Below are 19,749 nucleotides of genomic sequence, written 5' to 3' on the forward strand. Positions count from 1 at the left end.
AGGTATTTCTCATCTCCTCTTTTGGTGTTACGTTTGCATCTATTCTCTAAGCTGCATAAACATACAGTATGTATATCCTCCCCTCCAGCCTTTTTCCAAAAGGCAAACCTACCTCTAGGCTGCATTTTTTAATAGCGACTGCTTTATGGGACTGAGAGTCTGTCTGCTGTCTATTTGAAACAGAGAAAGAAATCACTGTAGTGTAAGGTAACTTCGTGTATCCTACAGAAAAGCAGCACTATTTTACTTCTGAATGTGGGCTGCGTTACCTTTGTAGGCTACTTTGCTTTAATAAACTCATTATGACTTTTGATAGCTAATACAACAATGTGATAATGAAGATTTGATGGAGCTGGTTCTCCCACGTCTTACAGAGCTTGTTACAGTGTATGAATTCCTGTTGATGAAGGTGAGATTATCATTTTATCTTTTTAATGTAAATATATTAATTATTTTAGGGAGGCTTTCATCGATATACAGAAAAAGATTCCATGAGTAATGCATCTGTTTTTTCTAAGTTAGAATTGTGCAGAATGTAGATGTTCTAGATGTCACTTCAGTTTTACACAGGCAAAATGTTGATGGGTCTTATTGAAAGTCTAACTCTGCTGCTTGGTTCAGTGGTGTTTCTGAAAATTCCATAGTCTTGATTTGACTGATAGTATTTTTAAACACTGAACAAAACAAAAGATTTTTCTTTCATGCTATTTGAAATATATAGGGGGAAACAACACATTTCTTCTCTTCCAGGTTGAAAAAGGTTGTCCAGCCAAAGCTTACTTCCCTAATGTGTATAGAGAATTTGAAGAGTTGCATAATATGGTAAAGAAAATGGCTTATGATTACCTCAGTAATTCTGATTTTCTGAGCTGCCAGCAGCCAATTGAAATAAAAGATGCTAAGGTAACAAAATGTTCTCCTTGGAACTGCGATTTTTTTTTTTGTCTATTTTTAGATTATTTTTTTATATTTTCTCTGATAAATTTTTTTTATCCTGGTAAACTTGAACAAAGCATGTTTTCCAATGAGCAAAAGTGGTAGTGTTTAAAAAGTACAATAACCAAGCAAAGAGAAAAAGAAATCCATAATAAAACTACAGTTCTAATATGTGACAACGCATATAACTAGAAATATATATATATATATATATATATATATATATATATATAAAAGATGATAACATCAATTCTAGCAGTGCTGATTTCTGATACCTGTGTATATTTAGAGTACCATGAAGCTGCACATCACTGCAGGGTGTGTTCAACATTAGAAGTATATTGTGACATTTAGTTAGGAGGGAAGGGGCTGTATTTAAAATGAGCGACCTTGATTTAAAAGGATCCATGGTTTCATTGCAAAATGAGCGCAAACTGAATGCTTGTGTGCAGTTCAGTCATACTGGCAAATACAAAAGTTAGAGAATAAATTAATGAAATTACAAACTGCTATTTCAACAACTGCAGATTCACTGTATATGCAGTTGTGTCTAGAAAGACTTTTTTTGTGTGTTATATGGATCTGTTTATCCTTTTACATAGTCTGTGTTCCTTCTGATTGGAATAAAACAGATCTTTGTACTTAACGTATTTTTGTTTTCCCTTCTCTGTTTCCGGTATCAAAAACACTACTTTCCATATTGCCTCCAACACAATTCCTAATGATGTGTTTGTTAGGGTACCTGTGCACTGAACTTGCAGCCACAATGAGCGAACATACAGAAAACCCAGAGTAGAAGAGGTAGAGAGAGAATGCTGGCTCTTACAATAATCCCAGTTAAGAAGTGAAATCCTGTGTAGGCTGTTAGTAGCAGTTAGTATTTCTTCTTTTTTTAATAAGTCACCATGTTCGCTCTATGTACTGAAAAACTTCCTAGATGTACTGCCTGCTCATCTGGCTGTTTTGTAGCCGATTACCACTGATGTTTCTGTTTGCAGTAGTGAAGGTGCACCGAGTAAAAGGATGCTGTTGATGCTGTCAGTCCCAAAATGGAACCTGTTTCTTGTTTTCTTCAGTTTCAACATGCCTTTTTAATATAGAATTTGCTCTTTAGAAGATAACAGCCAGAGAGGTCGTATCGTAGCATACCTACATAAAGATGAAAAGAGAATGTGGAAAATACATACAAGCTCCTAACAGATCCTTTAAAATAGGAAGACTTAAATGTTGTTGTTTTTTTTTTTTTTTAAGTAATGAAGAGCCTACACAGAGTTCTGTATTAAGCTCTGCTCTTAGTAACCATTCTTGGATTCTGTATGTAACCAGTGTCTTTGAGTTCACCTGTTAATATTCACTTGGAAATATTCTATTAATCCGGAAGTTAGTAGAAAACATAGCAGGTTAAATACTTAATTGAGCTGTCAGACTGAAATTCTGTCCTTGTAGTTCAGTTTGAAGAAATATATTGAGATTGGAGAGACTAACTGTCACTTATTTTTTCCTGTAACTGTTTGTACAGGTTGCCGAATCTCTAGGAATTGCAGAAATAACCTCTGGCGAACAAAAGATGCACGGTGTAGACTCTTGTTCACAGTGCATAATTAAAATGGTTAGCGAGCAAGTGCCTGTGGAGACACTGGGACAAAAACGGTTAGCTGAGGTATGGAATGCTTTTGTGAAAACTAAAAATGGAACCAGAACAAATTGAAGCTTGTTGAAATAGATACGTTTTTAGAAATCACACTAGTATTATCTGACCTGTATTAAAGTGAGGGTTTGTAAATACTCAAGTGAATATTCTACTGTGGTGTCACAGCAGAGCATGTGAACTAGCAGATGTACTTTGCATTAATGCTCTGTAATACTGGAGACAGAATCTCAAAGGTTAACATGTAATACCACGATACAGAGAAGAATCCTGTTGATGTGGCAGTAAATGGGCCCCATGGTAAGAAGGATCCTCAGATTCTATAACTTCTCTTACCAATAAGATCTTACCTATAGCAGGTTCGGGCACTGGGGAAGCTCTTGCACTAATAATTGGTTGGTAGAGGTGCGTGAAAACAGTTGCTTTCTTTCTAACAAGTCAGTTTACCAGATTTGGTTTCTTGAAATCTGGAGCAGGCTGTGCTCTATTTCATTTTCTTGAAAGTCATATCCTTACGGTCCTTTCCCTCAACTGTTCTATGTAATCTGGAGTTGTTTCTGGTGGCGGACGAACAAGATTAGTACTCTTCCATTTTCTGCCTGTGGTTAGATTAGAGCTGATCTGTTCTTCATTAAGCCAACGATGCTGGACAAGTTGTTTACAGCTGTTTACTGAAGTCAGAGAGAGTTTATGGCAGGTGTCACGCAATACAGCTAACCCCAAAACCTAGAGAGAAGCTGTGATATTAACACTAGGCTGGTTTGTTTCTACCAAATATCAAAATCTATCAGTAGTAGTTTGGCAAAGTATGAGAACTGTGTTTAAATTCTTTCTGCTCAGGAAGTTCTTACTTCAATGCAAAATCTTGTTTTCAAGGATAGTACTGCTGTGAAGTGCCTAGTTAGCTTGTTTTCTTTTCCAATGTTGTGAGCTGTTATGGTGGCAGCCAGTTAATTATCTCTTGTATTGACAGAGCTCAGGGGAGGAACTGTTGCCATCAGCCAAAAGGACCAAGTTAGAAGACGTAATGGAGAATGTGAATAATGCTTATTCCAGTCAAGATGAAGTGAAAGAAAAGAGTGGAAATTTATGTGCACTCTTTGAAAAAGATGGTAACCTCTTCATGTTTTCCAATTCTGTTGTGTTCATGGAGCAGCTGAACGATTCTTTGTTCTTCAAACTACTGTGGTTTTTGTCCTAAGGTTTCATTTCTCAGCTTGCTTCCCAGGTTCTTCAAAAGCAGCTTTTTTACTGGAAAGTCCTCACTGACAAGAGGGGAAGATAAGAATGATGCACAGCACAGCAGTAGCTCAATTCTAAATGCACAATAATGTGTACATGGATATTACTGCAGCACTGGGAGAATAGTACTTTCTTCTGCTGTGTGCTTCCTGCCCGCTTCCTGTCTGCAGTGTCCCTTAGAGTGGTGACGGTGCACAACCTTTGTGTTAGCAGTGGGAGAGCAGTAGAAGAGAAGCAGTGTGTATGTCCTTCCTGCTGCCTGAGTGGACTGCAGGGGTGGAATCATCTGAGCTTTGTGGACCTGGGGGAGGGGAAGAACTGGAGGTTATCCTGTATCCCAAGGGAGGTGCAGGAGCTAATGACTGGCACTAAGACAGTATTTTTTGTGATGGTCTTTGGGCACATGTCCTTTTTTTTTCTCCCTTCTTTGTCTTTACTCCTCTGGCTCCTCAGGTTGGCAGGCAAACAGTGGGTTAGAGAAGAAAGCAAGATTGTTGCCACCTGTAATCTCCCCACACTCCATTGGTCTTTAATCTGAAAGCGTTTCACTATTCAGAGGCATTGTGTTCACTGTCTTGAAGGATTCCAGCCCTTACCCATCTCTAGTAAACTGTGTACCGCTTCCATCTCTTTGCTTTGTACCTATCTTTTTGATGTTGCTATGAGCTGCTTTTCTTTTGCTCTTTGCGTGTCTTTGTTAGTGGTTGCTTTCTCGTTTGTTTTTGTGTTGTTACCCGCTTCCCCATTCCACTTCACCCCCTCAGTTTAATTTTGTTTCTCTGAAAGGCTCTCTGCATGACAGTGCTTATTTCTTCTTATCATGCAGTTTTCTTCTGAGCTATGAGGTTGTGGGTTAGGTTGTTTCTGTTTTAAAAGAATCCTGTTTCGCTTGCACAGGCTGGTAGGCTTGTTAGTTTGCAGTACAAAAAGTTAAAATAATCCTTTTAGAGTTGTTAGGTTTCCTTTTTTGTGCCATGATATCTTCCATAACAAAAATTACCTTTGTTCCTTTTGATCTTCAGTTATAAAAACAGGCAGCTCAATCTCCTGCTACTTAGCCGTTATTGTTCAGCTCCCTGCTGTGCTTGAGAGCCCTTAGTCCAAGTCATACAAGTGGCACAACAAACTAAATTCCTGTTGTTTTGCCCTTTCTGTCTCAGGCTGAGTCTGGTCCTGAATCTGCTAACACAGCTAATTAGCTACACACTAATTTGACTTCTCTGAATCTTCAAAAGCTTGACTTGTCAACAGAATTTTAATCAAAGTTTTAAAGCTTCAGTCAGTTTATTAATGCTTATGAGGATGAGCAACTGACAACCTTGTGCCATGTTCTTTATTGCATAATGTTACTGGCTGTATGCCAGATGGGGAAAAAAGATAAATCTGACTTTCACCCCAGGCTGTCTTCAAGATTAACAGGAAAAAATGCTACTTCTATTTAAGGCTCTTTCGTATTGAAATACACAATAATATTTCACTATCCAAAAAATACCTTGAGTATTGTTATGCTGGCCCCCTCACCCCAAAGTGCTCTGAAACTGTATAGAAAATGCTTCAGGCTTGCTAATTTGAGAGAGGAAAGCACTCTAGCATTTCCTCCAAAATTATCACTGAAAAAATAATATTTTGGACAAGTAGTGTTAGACTACCCAACAAAACTATGTTTCTTCCAACTTTTCAGGTCTTAATCCATTAAATGGAGAAATCCTGCTTTCAGAAGACAGACATGTCACTTGCTGCACAACTGGAAGCATTGTACCTGCAGAGGAGGAACATAATTTACTTGTTGATTCAGAAGTTAGAATCAATGCTGAAAATTCAGGTACCTTCTCTCAGACTGTGGAAACGAGGATAGAGTATTCCCAACCTGTAGATGGGCAGGGACCAGGTATTCCAGCTGACACATCTTTGCTACATACTGAAATTATATTGCCTGTAGAAGCCGGAGGTGCACCAGAATTAGCTGAAGTACATTTGGTGAGTCAAAGCACAGCAGGAGGACTGTCAGCTGCTGAACCCTGCAACTCTGTCTCAGAGCATGCAGTGGGCATTCGGAGCACTGACTTGGCAGTCAGTGAGGAAAATGGTCTCAGTCAAAAATGTCAGACACCGCAAGAAGAAAACCAGAGTTTTGCTCTGAAAGGACAATCTGAACAACTTCATGACGCTGGTATGGCTGAGATGCAGGAAATGGAAAAAGCTTTTTCAACACATGTGCCAATAAATTATCCACATGGTGCTCAGGCTGAGTTGCACCAGAATCCTGTTCAGGAAACCACCCTGTCTGCTGGTGTGAACCATGACTGCGCTTATAATAACATGAGCGAATTTTCTTGTGGGACAGAGGAACAACACGAGCTGGAGAATGCAGTTACTGTAGATCAAACTGTAGCTTTTGAGATTACTGATGAGAGCCATGACTTCTTGACTCAGGGACATGAACAGATTTTTATTCAGACTTCTGATGGGCTTATTTTGTCTCATCCCAATGCTGCTGTTTTGTCTCAGGCAGAAGGTATTGTTATTGTAACTGATTCTGATGGTACTACAATGCACATCCGCACACCTGACGGGATACCTTTGGAAACTGTGGAAGCACTACTGGCAATGGAAGCAGATGGCCAAAGCGAAGATGTTCTGCTCTCACAGAGTGAATTGGAGCCATAAATCAGAATACTACACAGTCTTTCTTCTGGGAAAGACCGACTATATAAAATGTATATTTTTCTAATGTGAATAGTGAGATAACTGAAATTTAACTTATTTGTAAACTGTTTCTATGCCCTATACTTTTTATAACTTATGTTTATAAAAATCTAAAACAATTGCAACCAAAAATTCTGAAATTAACATTGTTCTCCTTGCTTTATATGTTGGGGGGGTGGGTAGAAAGTGGAAATCTGGCAATCCTAAAGCTGTTGCACTATTCCTGTTTGTCACACAATTCCTTTTCTCTCTAGCCATCTAAAAATGCAGTAAGTTGTACTGCTTTTTGGCAGTGATGTGCTGTGTACTGGCAAACTGTGTATGGGTAAAATAAAAGCTATCTGAAAGTATGCATTTTCTGTGCTGTTGAGATTACGAGAAGACTGCTGTTTTGCACTTTCTTAAAGCTAGGTTGAATACATCAGCATCTAGATTTGGCATGCACAGCTCCGCCTGGAAAAATAGGGGTTTCAAATACAATCCATGCTTGTGCACTCCAGGAACAATGTGACAGCCCAACTGATCTTTATTTAAATAGCATTAGGCTGTGTGTGCACTGAGTTAGAGACAAAAATAGCCTCACACAAGAATTGATTTGTACTGAACTACTGGCAATGTATTCAAGTATTCTCGCTAATGTTTCCTAATGGTCAGCTGTGCATTCAACACTTACTGCTACTTGGACAGAAATGGGAAGGTTCAAAACTACTGAACTTCTTTAACAGGATAACAAATCCTTTTTAACTTTTAGGGCCTGGTGGTCTCTTTTAATTCTTAGATTTGTATTATCTTTTTCCTAGATTTATGTCTTTTTTTCCTCCATCTCATAAATTCTAAGTTTTGGCCTTCCCAGTTATTCTACACTGCTCTGTACTGTTTAATCATAATAAAAATTTAGCCTTGACTGTAATTCCTGTTTCTCTACGCAGAGATTAAAAGTTCTCCTGTTATTTATTACCTTCTGCTATCTTGTGTGGTAGTGAAGTGGCATTTAATGCTTGGATGATATTTTGGTGGATGCTTTCTTGCAGCTTGTTCTCCAAGCCACTGACTTTTCTTTTAAAAAGCTTATCTGGTAAAAAGGATTAACCCTAAATGACCATTATCTGAATTTTATTTGTAAACTCTTGCAGATGTTAATGAAAACTGATAAGATACACTATATTTGTTGCCTCATTGAAACTACTTTGGATAATTGGACAAATCAGCTAAAAGCACCTATTATGTGCAGAACTGTTCTTAAATCAAATATTCATAGCAATTAAGGAAAAACATACTCACATGGAATCCAAATGAGAGAGTGAGACAATTTAGAGATTAAACTGTCTACCCTATAATATTGCATTTATTTATTTGCTTGAACAGAAGGTCAAATTACGATTAGGCAGAACACTGCACTTGTAGGGTTGTGGAAGATGCCATTATGTGCTTGTAAGATCCTGTCCGGTTCTTAAGTTTATGGAGGGTTTTTTGGTTTCGTTTTTGTGATGCTATTTTGTTTGATTTATTGTTTTCTTTTTCAGGAGGTAATAATGGTCGTTGCCTTACAAAGGAGGTAATGAAGATACCATGCAAAGTGCAGTTCTGTCAGCCTTTCGAAGACTTTGATAGCAGTAAGCAATTCCTTCTTACTCCTCTTCCATACTGTCTGTCTAATAACTACATCTGAGGCCTCAAATGTAACGATGAACTTTATATAAAAGCATCTCTGCAGTGATGATTTTGCAGCAATCTTCTGTCCTATAGCAACTAAAGAGCAAAGGGATTCACAAACATTAAGTCTCCTTCCTGAAGAGCTTAGTTCTCAGAAATAAGAACAAACTACAATTTCCACCTGTGCAGAAAATGAGAACTTGTTTTCATACCTTATTGATCTGCTCATGGTAGGAAATACAACGTACCTATGCACATCTTAAAAGAGCAATTCTGTAAATGAACCCACTTTGTTTCTTTGCAAAATATTTTCCAAGTATGAAAGTGTTTCCATAGTGACAAGGATCTGGCCCTACTCAGATAAATTAAGGTGGCTGTTCAGCTGCTGCATAGGACACTTGCAAAGAAAAACAGTAAAAATTAGCAAAGCTCTCCCTGATTGATTGCATTCTCGAGGTACAGTAGAATTTCTTTTTAGACACTAGAAAGTTGGGCTAAGAATAGGACACTATGAAGCTGTCAGAAACAACCTCTGTGTTGAACACAGAAGAACACTCTTCTGATTCATGTGTGTCCATTTGGTTGCTGCAGGCAACATTTGCATTTCCCTTACCAAGCCTATGAGGTTTCAGCTTGGAACTAGCTAAGCAAATCACCCTGTTTTTCCTATCACAGATCTGTGCCAGAATCGCTCTCTGTTAATGAGGTTTTTCTCATATCAAACCACAGCTGCTATAGCCATTTCTTAGCAGCATGCACTTCACATTATTTTTAGTTCAAATAGTTGGTTTCAGGGAGAAATCAAGGGCAAACATCTTTCAGAGCACAGCAATGATTCAGCAGCACCTAGGAATGCTATTTAACGGTGTGAAACGGAAGACCTAAAGCAACATTTCATATAAGGAGCAGGTCATATACGCAATCAGTAAGAGGGAGGAATTAGGATTATTAATCTTAAGTAAGAAAGAAGGCCTAAATTCACAAAATATCAGGGGTTGAATTAGAATAAAGAATGATGGAAAAGCTGCAGAGTTTCTAAGTTGTAATACACTTTGCTGAAAAGTGCTAATTTGCAAGAACAGCCAACAGTTATTAAAGGCTTGGTAAGTGTCACAGCTTTTGTGTGCCACCCAGGTCTGATGCAGTGGTATGCAAAGGGATTATTATGTCTTTAGGAATGAAAGCAAATAAGGGTATTGAATTCCTTTTAGCATTTAGCTTTTGTGGTAACTGTTCTTCCCAAACATACTCTCTACTCTCTTTTTCCAAGAAAGGCAGAAAGCAGCACAAAAAAAGGAAAGCAAGAATTTGAGCTGCCAGTGCTTGTTAGAAAAAGAACACTGGCCATGTTAACAACAACAACAAAAAAAAAAAAAGCACCACCAAACACATCAAGCAGCAGTGAATTTCTATGGTAAGAGCAACAATGTAGATATTTTAGAACATCAAGACTTGGAAAGTAGTTAATTGTTTGTTCCAGGTATCTATGTGCATTGAATCTCCTCCCTGAGACCACTACAGAAGCGCTCATCTCTCATTATGGAGCACTTGTACCATGAAGCATCTAAACAACCTCCCACCCATAGCCTCTGTCATATGCTTAAAAAGGATTAAAGCAACCAAAACCAGATTGGCTGTGAAGAAAAGAGTATCAGCTGAGACAAAGCAATAAATACAAAAAATATTTTTAATAAGTTTTACAAAAACTTAATTTACTTGGTGAGCCTCGTCCATTTGTCGTTTCAGTTTCACGTAAGCATCATTAGAAGCAAGTCGAGCAACATTTGAGATTCTAGCACTGTCTGTGCCCTGTTTCCAGAAGCATGGCTTCAAGCAGTAGTTTGCTGCTGTTGTCAAGGTAAGGCTGGTATAACCATGATGATAAATAGACCATCATCAGATCCTGGTTAGCAGAATGAGCAATTTCTTGTACGATTGTTTGCTTGAGTTGTAGTTCCTTCTTGTACATTTCAGAGAGCTTCAGAGAAACCTCATCTGAAATGGATTGAAAAAACCAAGCCCACTGATGGTAAGAGATCAGCAGTTTGCTTAGTGCTGAATTACACCCGTACTATCGATCACTAGAAGAACAAAAGCTGTTCCCCACATTTAAACATCTTATTTCTTATACAGTCAATAATGTTGTATACTGGAGCATAAAATGCTGAATAGTTTAGTCAGTTTCTGGACATACTTTTAAAACACTAGTGATTTTGATACGAATCCCCTTTTAATTCTAGAACAAGCAGTGGTATTGGTTTTCAGGGCAGTTGTTATAGCCATTCTTTTAAATAACTGAAACGTTATTTAAGATTTTGCAATGCTCTCTTAATGTAGGAACTTCAGATCTCAGTCATCACTGATTTTATCTAATCCAAAGAATGTCCTCACATGCTGTCAAGCCCTTCAGCAATGCATGATTGCCAATAAGAAACACCAATAGTGAAGAATAACGGGGAAACAGGACAACTGACCAAACCTGAAGTGCATAATGTAAAAGCTAATATTGTTACTAGTTACATTGGTAATATATATAGTGGCTTTAAAATACATTTATATAATCATCTATTTGATTGGTTTTTTTAAAAAAAATTGCCACATAAATTCATCGTAAAGAGAGACTGATTTTTGTTTCTAACTTAATCTGAACTATTGCTACTTTAAGAGGATTTATTCTTCCCAAAGGGAAGAGCATCACTAAATGATTCAGTCACAATGACTGTTTTGACAGCAGTTGGTTGTCATCATCATTCTTAACCTTTGAAGTTGACAAACTAGTATGTAAGATTCCCACTGGCTTGTGGTAGTGAAATAAGAAGCAGGGCTTTCACAAGGCATGACTTTCACTGTACAGAGAAGCCAGCTGGTTTGCATGCAGTTAGGCTTCTCTACACTAGAATAGCAGTTAGGAAACTACCTTTTGCAACCAAGTGAATCCAAAGAAGATTGATAGTAACAGAAGACAGAAACAACATTCTTTACTTATCTGGACTGATACTGTGATAAGAGCTACTTTTCTTTGTTTGCCTGAGAATTAACTGAGGAGTATCTCATTCTTTGCATTCAAGGATTTTATTTCGGTGTCATGTAACAGGTCTGTCTGTAGCCAACAGCTTAACATTACCAAACTGCAAAATTGTCTCTCTCTACAAAAGATGTGGCTGTTGCAGCTTGGGCACTGGAAGCTGCTGACAAGCTCAGTTCTAAGCTATAATTGTTGCATGTCAGACAATGCTTGGCAATTCATACAAGCAGTCATCAGCAGTAATCCTAAACCAAGGAATGCACTCGTGTGTTTATTGATTAGTCAATTATAAAGAAGACTGATTCACATACTTTCTCTCTCCAAGGGAGGATAAACAGATATCAAAGGGTGTATTTTCCAGTCCTATGTTGGATGACTTCAACGACAGAGTGCGTTTATCTAAAACAATCAATAATTTACTTACAGAAGTACGCTGTGGGCCATGTGTGAAACAGGGGTGCTGTGCAACTCCCAGCTCCATGGTGGAACTTCTCCAAATCACAGATTCCTTTAGTAGTCGAAGAGAGCTTTTCCATTTTCAGCTGTATTTTTGTCTGAAAACAATGAATACATAAAACTAATGAGTATCTCAGGAACATTAAGTCACTGTAGTCTTCAGCATTTTTAAACACTTTCTGAAGACTCTATTTAGTCTCAGCATTTCTAACTCACTTTTTTTTAAATTCCAATTAGGAATCAAAGCTGGAACTTACATACAGAATTAATGAAATACCCTAAAATTTCAGATGCTGCAGATAATTACTGATTCTGATTTTGCATAAAAAGGAAAACACCCAGATTACTTTGCTTCTTCCCACAGAATGCAATCTGAAGAAAATCTGAGTGCTCCTGCTTATTCTAAATACTGGTCTGGTAGCCTGTTTGTACAAAAAGCCTATCTGTTATCTTTTTAATGATCCTCCAAAATGGCTAAAGGCTGTAAAAGTCACGTTTTTCACCAAAAATTTTACATCTCGGTACTGAGCAAAAACTTCCTGTCTGAAGTGTGAAACTGAAATGTGACATTAATTCCTGGCAATGTATCCAGAAAGAAGGTGGGCAGAATAATAATTATCTTTCTCTACTCCTTATAGAAAGAATGAGCTCTGCAAAGAAAGTACTGGTAGGCAGACTGAAAGTGTAACTGCATAATGTCTGAGCAAAGATAGCTGCAATGGATATCACGGCAGATAAAGCACTACTCTGTGCTTTAAGTTGGTGTTTACTTTGTTCTAAACAGAGGGGATATTTGGGATAAGAAAACAGACATCAAGTGCATTTTTAGAATGGGTTATTATATGACTTGTTTTCAGAGGATCACACTATAAATAACATTATAAGTGGGGAGTTAATTTTAAGCAGAAGGTAGATATAAAAACAACTTTCCAATCTATCAAGCAATCAAACAAATGGAGCATGCTAGATTTATATTATTAAGGTTTGAAGGCAATGAAGCATGAATAAAAATCCCCGATTTTATGCTTACAACAGATACTTAACATCATGTGCTTATGTTGTACTTGAAAACTGTTGATACTACTTTTAAGACTGAAAAATGAATATTACCATTTTTTTTAAGGTCTCCAGTAACTCTGTGCAGCAATTGTCCAGTTCTTCGTTGTATTTTGGAGACGGCTTTTCAGATTCTGTGGTACTGCTGTCACAGGTTACCTCCAGTTTGTTATCTTGAAATCTGAAGCAGAAACGTAAGTCAAGGTTTACTCAAGCTGTGCAGACTTATAGTCCATGTGATCTGGTCCCGCAGAATCTCTCAGAGGTTGTTCATGAGAATTTCTATATAAAACCAGAAAGGAACATAGCTAACCATATCAGCAATTAAGGCTGGTAAACTTCAGAAGAACACGGGGTTTCTCTGCTTTAGAGTCTGTGCTCAAAAACACCCCAAAACACTCACAAATGTTAAGATAACACCTTTTCCTACTTTACCTTGTCTCTGACAGGGGAGAACGCATGCCAGCCTTCAACTGGCCCAGCCAACAGCCTGGTACCTCCCCACAGTCACTTTCACTGACAGTTTGCCATAAGATTTAACTGCAAACCAGAGCAGCTACTGAGCGGGCACATGTCCTGTCTTGCTGACTCTCCCACTTCTCTTGCTTTACTTTCCTGTAAACATTGACAGAGCAGAGGGAGGTGCTAGCGAGAGAAAGCAACATCTGAGACCTTTACAGCAAAATATTCCTGAGCCTGTCTGTTAGAACTCTATCAAACAAACCCTGTTCACCTGTCAGACTTCAGAAGCTCAAAACCCTGATTGTTGGAAGGTTTTTCTTCACAGCATGATGACAAAATTCTACCAAAATCATTTTACTGTTTTGCTTTGTTTTGTTTTTCCCCAAACCATCACTGTTATAACTTCTTCTGACCATATAAAACACAGATTTATTTTTCTTAAAATCTGCTGAACTCTTGCTAAAGTAAAATTTGGTAATATTGGCGTCAGTGTCAATATATACAAGAGTAAAGAAACACTTGCATCTCTGTCACAAATCTCTGCGTAGGCACAGATTTGTAGGACTTGGTTCTAATTTTGTACATTCCATAAGTATTTTAAATAGCCATTATGCTTGGGTATGTGTAATAAACATTTTTTGTTTCTTGCAAATGCCCCTACCTTAAGAGATTATTTTAGCATTTACGAGACATTTACATCTTATTTGAATGTTTTATGGAACCAAAAAATGCAGCTTCTGAGTTAAGAATTCACTCATCCTCTCAGACTTGTTCTATCACCAGTCTCCAAAAAATTTTGTAGTGAAGAAAACAGATTAATTTCTCAGTAAGGCAATCCTCATGCTGTCTTTACTTGTATATGTTACCAGCATACTTACTGCTCACTGATCTTCATGTTGACTATTTTGTTGGCAGTAGAAAATCCATTGTCATTCAGTCTCTCCCATTTCATCATCAAGTTATGCCAGTCTGCCGCATTATCTTTAATTTTTCTTGCACTGACAGATAAAACAGGTCTTCTTGGAGTACCATCAGCAGGGCTTTTTGCTATGTAAGAAAAAAATGGGAAGTTCATTGAAAACATATGGAAATAAATCAGTGTGGCTGAGATGAGGGAAAGGTTTTTTTATAGTAAGGGTGCCCCATCCCTGGGGACATTCAAGGTCAGGCTGGAGGGGCTCTGAGCACCTGGTGGAGCTGTAGGTGTCCCTGTTGGACTGGATGGCTTTTAAGCGTCTCTTCCAACTCAAACGATTTTGTGATTCAGCGAAAACGTAATTTACGTTAACCACATTAGTTACATTCCTCACCTATCAGTTTTGTTACTACTTACACGAATTAAAAGCATATTCCGAGATGCGATACTTTAGCACGGACAACGTGACCCCTATCTCTGACTACAGAGCGTCTCAGCGCGCCTCCCCGCAGCCCCCCGCTGCCCCTCTGCTCTGCCATCCCGCTCCAAATCCAGGCAGGCGGCGCCCAGCGGCGGGCTGCAGGACCGGCCCGCTCCCTCCTTCCCTCACTCACCCGCCATAGCGGCACCCGCGGAAGTGCGCTCACGTCCGGCCCCGCCCAGGCCCGGCCCCGCCGAGCGGCTCAGGCAGCGGGGCCGCCGCCGATGCCTCGGGGCCCGAGCGGAGCAGCGTCCCCTCCTTCCGGTCCGTCTCTCCTCCTGCCCCGCCGGCAGCTGTGACCGCTCCCGGCTCCTGAGCAGGTGAGCGCCACCGCGTCTCCGTGCGGCCTCTGCCTCGGCGGTTTGCCGCCGCGGTGGAGCGGCCAACGGCTCTGGTGCGGCCGGCGGAGCTTCCCCGCCTCCTTCCTCTACTCATGGAGAGGGACGCGGGCGAGCGCCTGACGGAAGCCCGCTTCCAGGCGGAAGGCTGCGGTGGGCGCGGGCGGCGGCGCCGGGCGGGCGTTGTGCGCGGGCGTTGTGCGCGGGCGTTGTGCGCGGGGCGACTGAGGGGATCCGGGCCGCGGCGGGCGCTTCCTCCGCAGCTTTGCAGGGCTGAGGGGAGCTCGGGGCGCGGCGCGGCGAGGGTCGGAGGAGAAAGTTCGCCCCGAGGGCGTGCTGTGCTCCCGTGTGTGCGGGCAGCAGCGCTGATCGGCCTTTTTGCAGCCCCTGTCACCCAGCGTTGTTTCTTGTTTGTGTTCCCCACCCCCCCCGCCTTCTGAATGAACGCCAGAAATGCAGCGTTTCGTGGGCAGCTCAGAGCCGCGTGTGCGTAATTCGGTGATAGCTACCTGAAAACGTGAGTTCTGAAACAAAAAGCGTTTGTGGCTGGCAGCACGTGTCCGAGGTCAGAATTTGTCCCTCTCCAAAGGGCCTGAATGTACGGGATTTATTTCTGTCGAAGAGCTGAACAGCAGAGCTGTATACAGAGGATGCCTGGTTCGGAGAAAAGCAGCGACAGCTTTGGCCTCTCGTGCTGAGTCTGTGACACACAGCCAGCTGAGCGTCTGTCTGAGCGCAGGATTATCCCCCACACTGGCCGTCCCTGTGAGGCAACGCTGAGCCCTCTGCAAGGAAAGGCAGCAACAGCTCTGCTTTTCAAAATGTTCACTTAACACAATACCTAAGTGCTGTCTGCAAGTTGCCAAGGGAGGATTCTGATCTGGTTTTCAATGGGCAGCATCAGGTGTTGCCTGCGCTCTGCATCCACTGCTTAGTGCTTGCTCCAGGTGAGTGCTGACACAGTGCTGCTGAGCCAACAGCTGTCTGCAGAGACAGCCCTCTGCTTGCCTTTGGTTAACAAAGATAAAATAGAATCTTGATAGTAAATAGGAAACCATATATGATGTGTAGGTGTAATTAGAGATTGAAGACTGTAGAGGAGAATGATTGCGTTTACAAAAAGCGTCTGAGTGTGTAGGGTTGTGCTGCGATTCCCTGCTCCCTTATACATTTGTTTGGCTTAATTAGCAGTATTTTTAGTAAAGTGGTGATTGGAGCTTCCAGTTATATTTTTACACAAACAGTGCAAGTACTCAAGATTAAACTAATTTCTTTGTTGACAAGAAATTACAGTTTATTAATGCAATTTCAATTGTATAGGATGAGTAAATTATAGAAAAGAAAAATAAACATTAGTGTTTACAACTTCTTCATTAGAGGAGAGTGATAATGTTGTACAGTAATCTTAGGAGAAATGAGACCCCTAACCTGACTGCATTTTTCAAGTTTAATTCAGTATATAACAAAAAATAATTCCTTACAGTGCTTTGGGATGGGGATAAGGTACTATTATCAAATACTTCCCCATATATATATATATATATATTTTTTTTTCAATTCATTGTAAACACAGGAAAAAACGCAGGTAGGGTTATTGTAGGAGGAAGGAGAGCACACTTTTTTCTGAGTTATAGAAGTTTCTGTAGTTTGTAATAGGTTATTTTTTCAACAACTGCATTTGAGCTGTAAGAGTAATGAATGGAAAATGAGAGAGAGAGAATTTTAAGGACTATGAGGTCCTTTGGCAGGTGGGAAATCTGCAGTTCCAGGTGCGGGAGCATCTTAGCATGGTGAGAGGCTGATGTCAGCTGAAGAGGTGAGAAAGAGGAATTAAAGAAATAAACGTGAAGTTCATGAAGCAGTAATTGGGGAGTTTATGGCAGAAGTTTATGTTAGAGGAAGCTTTGTATGTGTGGGACTCAGGGCAGAGTCTGGGTTTCAGTTAAAAGAAACAAAGTCAACCAGGAGGCATTAAAATTGCATAACCAGCAAAACAGCATGGCTAGGGGTGCAAGCAGGAGACTTCAGCAGTAGATTTTGTTGATGTTTAGTTGTCTGTATGGATAGAAGGTAGAAAATGTTAGGGGAAAGGAGTTCTAAAATACAGGTAGGAAAGAGATGTGCGTAAATATTATATAAAAGTGGTAATTAGGTTGTTTGTGACTTAGTCAACAACTCCATAAAGAACTCTTGCCTGAGAAGCAGTTTGGACACATTCATCTGCTAATCCCTGTGATATGTTACGAAATAGGTGTCACGACTGTTGTAAACAGTGCCAGAGTGGAATTATTTTCTATCAAGCAGTGAGATTTACCACAGTTAAGAACATCTGATAATTGCTGTTAGCTTTTTCAGTGGCTGGTTTATTTTTTTGTAACTGAGAACATAGGAGTCCAGGAACAACTCTTAATTCCTGCTGTCTTGTCTAACATGGGCTTGAATGGGCAGTGCATCAGAAGTAATCCCTTGGATTTGGTGGAGTTGCGTGTTGACAGCAAGTGTTGCAGGGCACGAAGCCAGCATGGCGAATCCTCTAGCACAGTAAGTGACAGAGCTTGGAAATTGAGACATCAGAGCTTTTCACAGTAATGGAGATATTAAATGAGTGCAGCAATGTTATTTCTAATTTAGTTGAGTTAGGCTGTAAGCAACGTGTGAAGCTGTGGAACAAATACCATGTTCATCCTTAGAGCAATACTAACTAGGCAAAATAGGACATACCACACAGACTGCACGAGGAATATTTTTCAGAACAATTTTCAGCATTTCTGTGTTTTGCTGTACTTCTGTTTCTTTTTTCCTTAAGGAAGTTACAACTGCTGAAGCTAAAGAAAGTCTTTAACATTGCTTGCTTAAGTAACTGTAGAAGGCTCTCTTCTCTCCAGATATCCACAATTCTCCTCTTGGAAAGCTGCATTTGTTTTTGTGGAGCTCTAAACCACTTTGTTGATTGGGTTTGCATGTAGCAAATGATTTCTCGAGGCCGGGGGCAAGGAGAATGGGGAACTGAACATAAAAACTAGATTGACACTTCGATCTCACTATGCCTGCTTAAACAGTGAACATCCTGTGCTCTCATTTCTGGCAAGGTTGAGGGGAGAATCTTCAGATAGATGAAGAAATGTTCGTGTGGATTGTTCTGTGCCAGGCACAGCCCATACAGATCTTTCACTAGCCAACTGAGTTCAAATTACTCTATCTTCTCAACTTTGATAAGCTGCAAGGAAAAAAGCTTATCCCAGAATTAGCAGTTACCATGCATCCTTAGATTACTGAACTGAAGAAAATAAGCTTATTCTAAAGAATGAGAGTTCTAAGAACAGCTTACGTCCCTTAGAAGAGTTAAGCTTTTGGTTTTTTATACTAAACAAAATCTGACAATTTCTGCATGCCTACTTGTTAGGCAGTGACTTTCTGTTAACTACTTACTATCTCCAAGGAAGTTAATGGATTATCTTTTGGTTTTGTCTTTCAGATTTCCTTATGCCATGAAGTAGATGTGTTTATTTCAGCCTTAAAATTACTGATGCCAGTGCTTGCTATGGCATCTGTGGCTTCACCAGTTCTATTTAAGGAGTTTTGTCCCTTATATTATCTACTCAATGCCATTCCAACAAAGATCCAAAAAGGCTTTCGCTCTATTGTGGTGTACCTCACGGCACTTGATACCAATGGCGACTACATTGCAGTGGGAAGCAGCATTGGAATGCTTTATCTCTACTGCAGACATTTAAACCAGATGAAGAAATATAATTTTGAGGTAAATACAAACTTTTAACTGTGTTCCTTCTAATCAAGTTTATCTGTGCTAAGGTGCTCAGAATTGAGTGGCTATTCAAAACTGGTTCTTTGACTCTCAGTAACTCTGCAAGTTTTATGTATGGTTTCTTCCAACAGGGGAAGTGTGAATCTATAACTTTTGTGAAGCTGCTGAGCTGTTTTGATGATCTAGTTGCTGTTGGTACAGCCTCGGGTCGAGTTGCAGTTTTTCAGCTTGTGTCTTCATTGCCTGGAAGAAACAAACAGGTAAATCTTTGCTTTTGGCTAAACTGTGAGATTGGTTATGGTGAATCCTAGTAGAGTATTATGGGGATTCTTTGTAATAGTGAAAAACAGAGAATTTTGCCTGATAAAGTGTGAATGTTCTATGCTTCGTATGTTAAGCTTAGAAAAGCAGTGATCTTAAAACATTTTTTTCATTACGAAAGGAACTTAATCAAAAATTCTTCTGCTGAACTCATCTGTAGTAGCTGTCTGAGCTATTCAGTGGTGAGTTGTTTGTTATTTGTTTGCTCTAACAGAAATTGGAACGACTTGCATTTTTGGATTGAACCTCTGATTTATCAGTCCGAGTCACCAAGTAGGCATTGTGTCTGTGTTTGCCCTTCATTCTTGTCTTTCTTTGGTATTGTTTCACAGCTTCGGCGATTCGATGTTGCTGGTATCCACAAAAGTAGCATTACGGCTTTAGCTTGGAGTCCCAATGGAATGAAATTATTTTCCGGAGATGACAGAGGGAAGATTGTCTACTCTGCCCTCGATCTAGACCACGTAAAAGACCCTTATTCTAATTTACAACTTTCTGGGGAAAGGAAAAAAGCTTCTGTGTTGAAATACGTAGCAGTTAGTGAATTGCTTCCTGTCATGTGGTTAGTTGGATTGTTTTATTGGTGTGTGAACTCATAGGCGGCTGTGCGTGCACCCGTGAAGTTGACCAGTGGGAATTCTTTGCAACAGCTTTAAGAAATATAAAATGGGAAGGATCAGTATTTTTAGTTTTTATTTCTGAAATAACTGTACACCTCTTCAGATTTCAGCAAATAATTTTTC

At 39.8% G+C, this 19,749-nt stretch overlaps 3 protein-coding genes across 12 annotated transcripts in view; 2 read left to right on the top strand and 1 right to left on the bottom strand.

Annotated features, from left to right (window-relative positions):
* The window catches only part of ZNF839 (zinc finger protein 839), a 13,747-nt gene extending 6,865 nt beyond the window's left edge, over nt 1-6,882 (top strand). For 5 of the 6 annotated variants that reach the window (XM_042869200.1, XM_042869210.1, XM_042869190.1 and 2 more), the window contains 5 exons: nt 317-409; nt 751-903; nt 2,456-2,596; nt 3,558-3,696; nt 5,508-6,882. In XM_042869200.1, the coding sequence (XP_042725134.1) occupies nt 317-409; nt 751-903; nt 2,456-2,596; nt 3,558-3,696; nt 5,508-6,493 (1,512 nt within the window). In that variant the 3' untranslated portion in view covers nt 6,494-6,882. The remainder of the gene's footprint in view (nt 1-316; nt 410-750; nt 904-2,455; nt 2,597-3,557; nt 3,697-5,507) is intronic. The other variant, XM_042869230.1, reaches the window with a different exon arrangement.
* Nucleotides 6,883-9,852: 2,970 nt separating this feature from the next.
* Nucleotides 9,853-14,790, bottom strand: LOC122178817 (cyclin dependent kinase 2 interacting protein). The gene is made up of 5 exons (XM_042869294.1): nt 14,715-14,790; nt 14,063-14,231; nt 12,777-12,903; nt 11,635-11,764; nt 9,853-10,180 (listed from the first exon to the last, which is right to left on the bottom strand). Exons 1-5 carry the CDS (start codon nt 14,719-14,721, stop codon nt 9,978-9,980), a joined length of 636 nt encoding a protein of 211 aa, XP_042725228.1. The 5' UTR covers nt 14,722-14,790; the 3' UTR covers nt 9,853-9,977.
* Nucleotides 14,782-19,749, top strand: part of TECPR2 (tectonin beta-propeller repeat containing 2) — a 39,540-nt gene continuing 34,572 nt past the window's right edge. For 2 of the 5 annotated variants that reach the window (XR_006178476.1, XM_042869157.1), the window contains exons 1-5: nt 14,782-14,901; nt 15,509-15,866; nt 18,395-18,679; nt 18,817-18,945; nt 19,339-19,470. Coding sequence is in view for 4 of the 5 variants with exons in the window: in XM_042869157.1 (XP_042725091.1) it covers nt 18,446-18,679; nt 18,817-18,945; nt 19,339-19,470 (495 nt within the window). In the remaining variant the exon portion in view is untranslated. Of the gene's footprint in view, nt 14,902-15,370; nt 15,867-17,390; nt 17,461-18,394; nt 18,680-18,816; nt 18,946-19,338; nt 19,471-19,749 lie in introns of those variants that run through there. The other 3 variants (XM_042869168.1, XM_042869160.1, XM_042869176.1) reach the window with 3 other exon arrangements.

This window comes from Lagopus leucura, unplaced genomic scaffold (genome assembly GCF_019238085.1).
Source record: "Lagopus leucura isolate 7727_CA_CO unplaced genomic scaffold, USGS_WTPT01 Super-Scaffold_1, whole genome shotgun sequence".
In the NCBI taxonomy this organism is placed as follows: domain Eukaryota; kingdom Metazoa; phylum Chordata; class Aves; order Galliformes; family Phasianidae; genus Lagopus; species Lagopus leucura.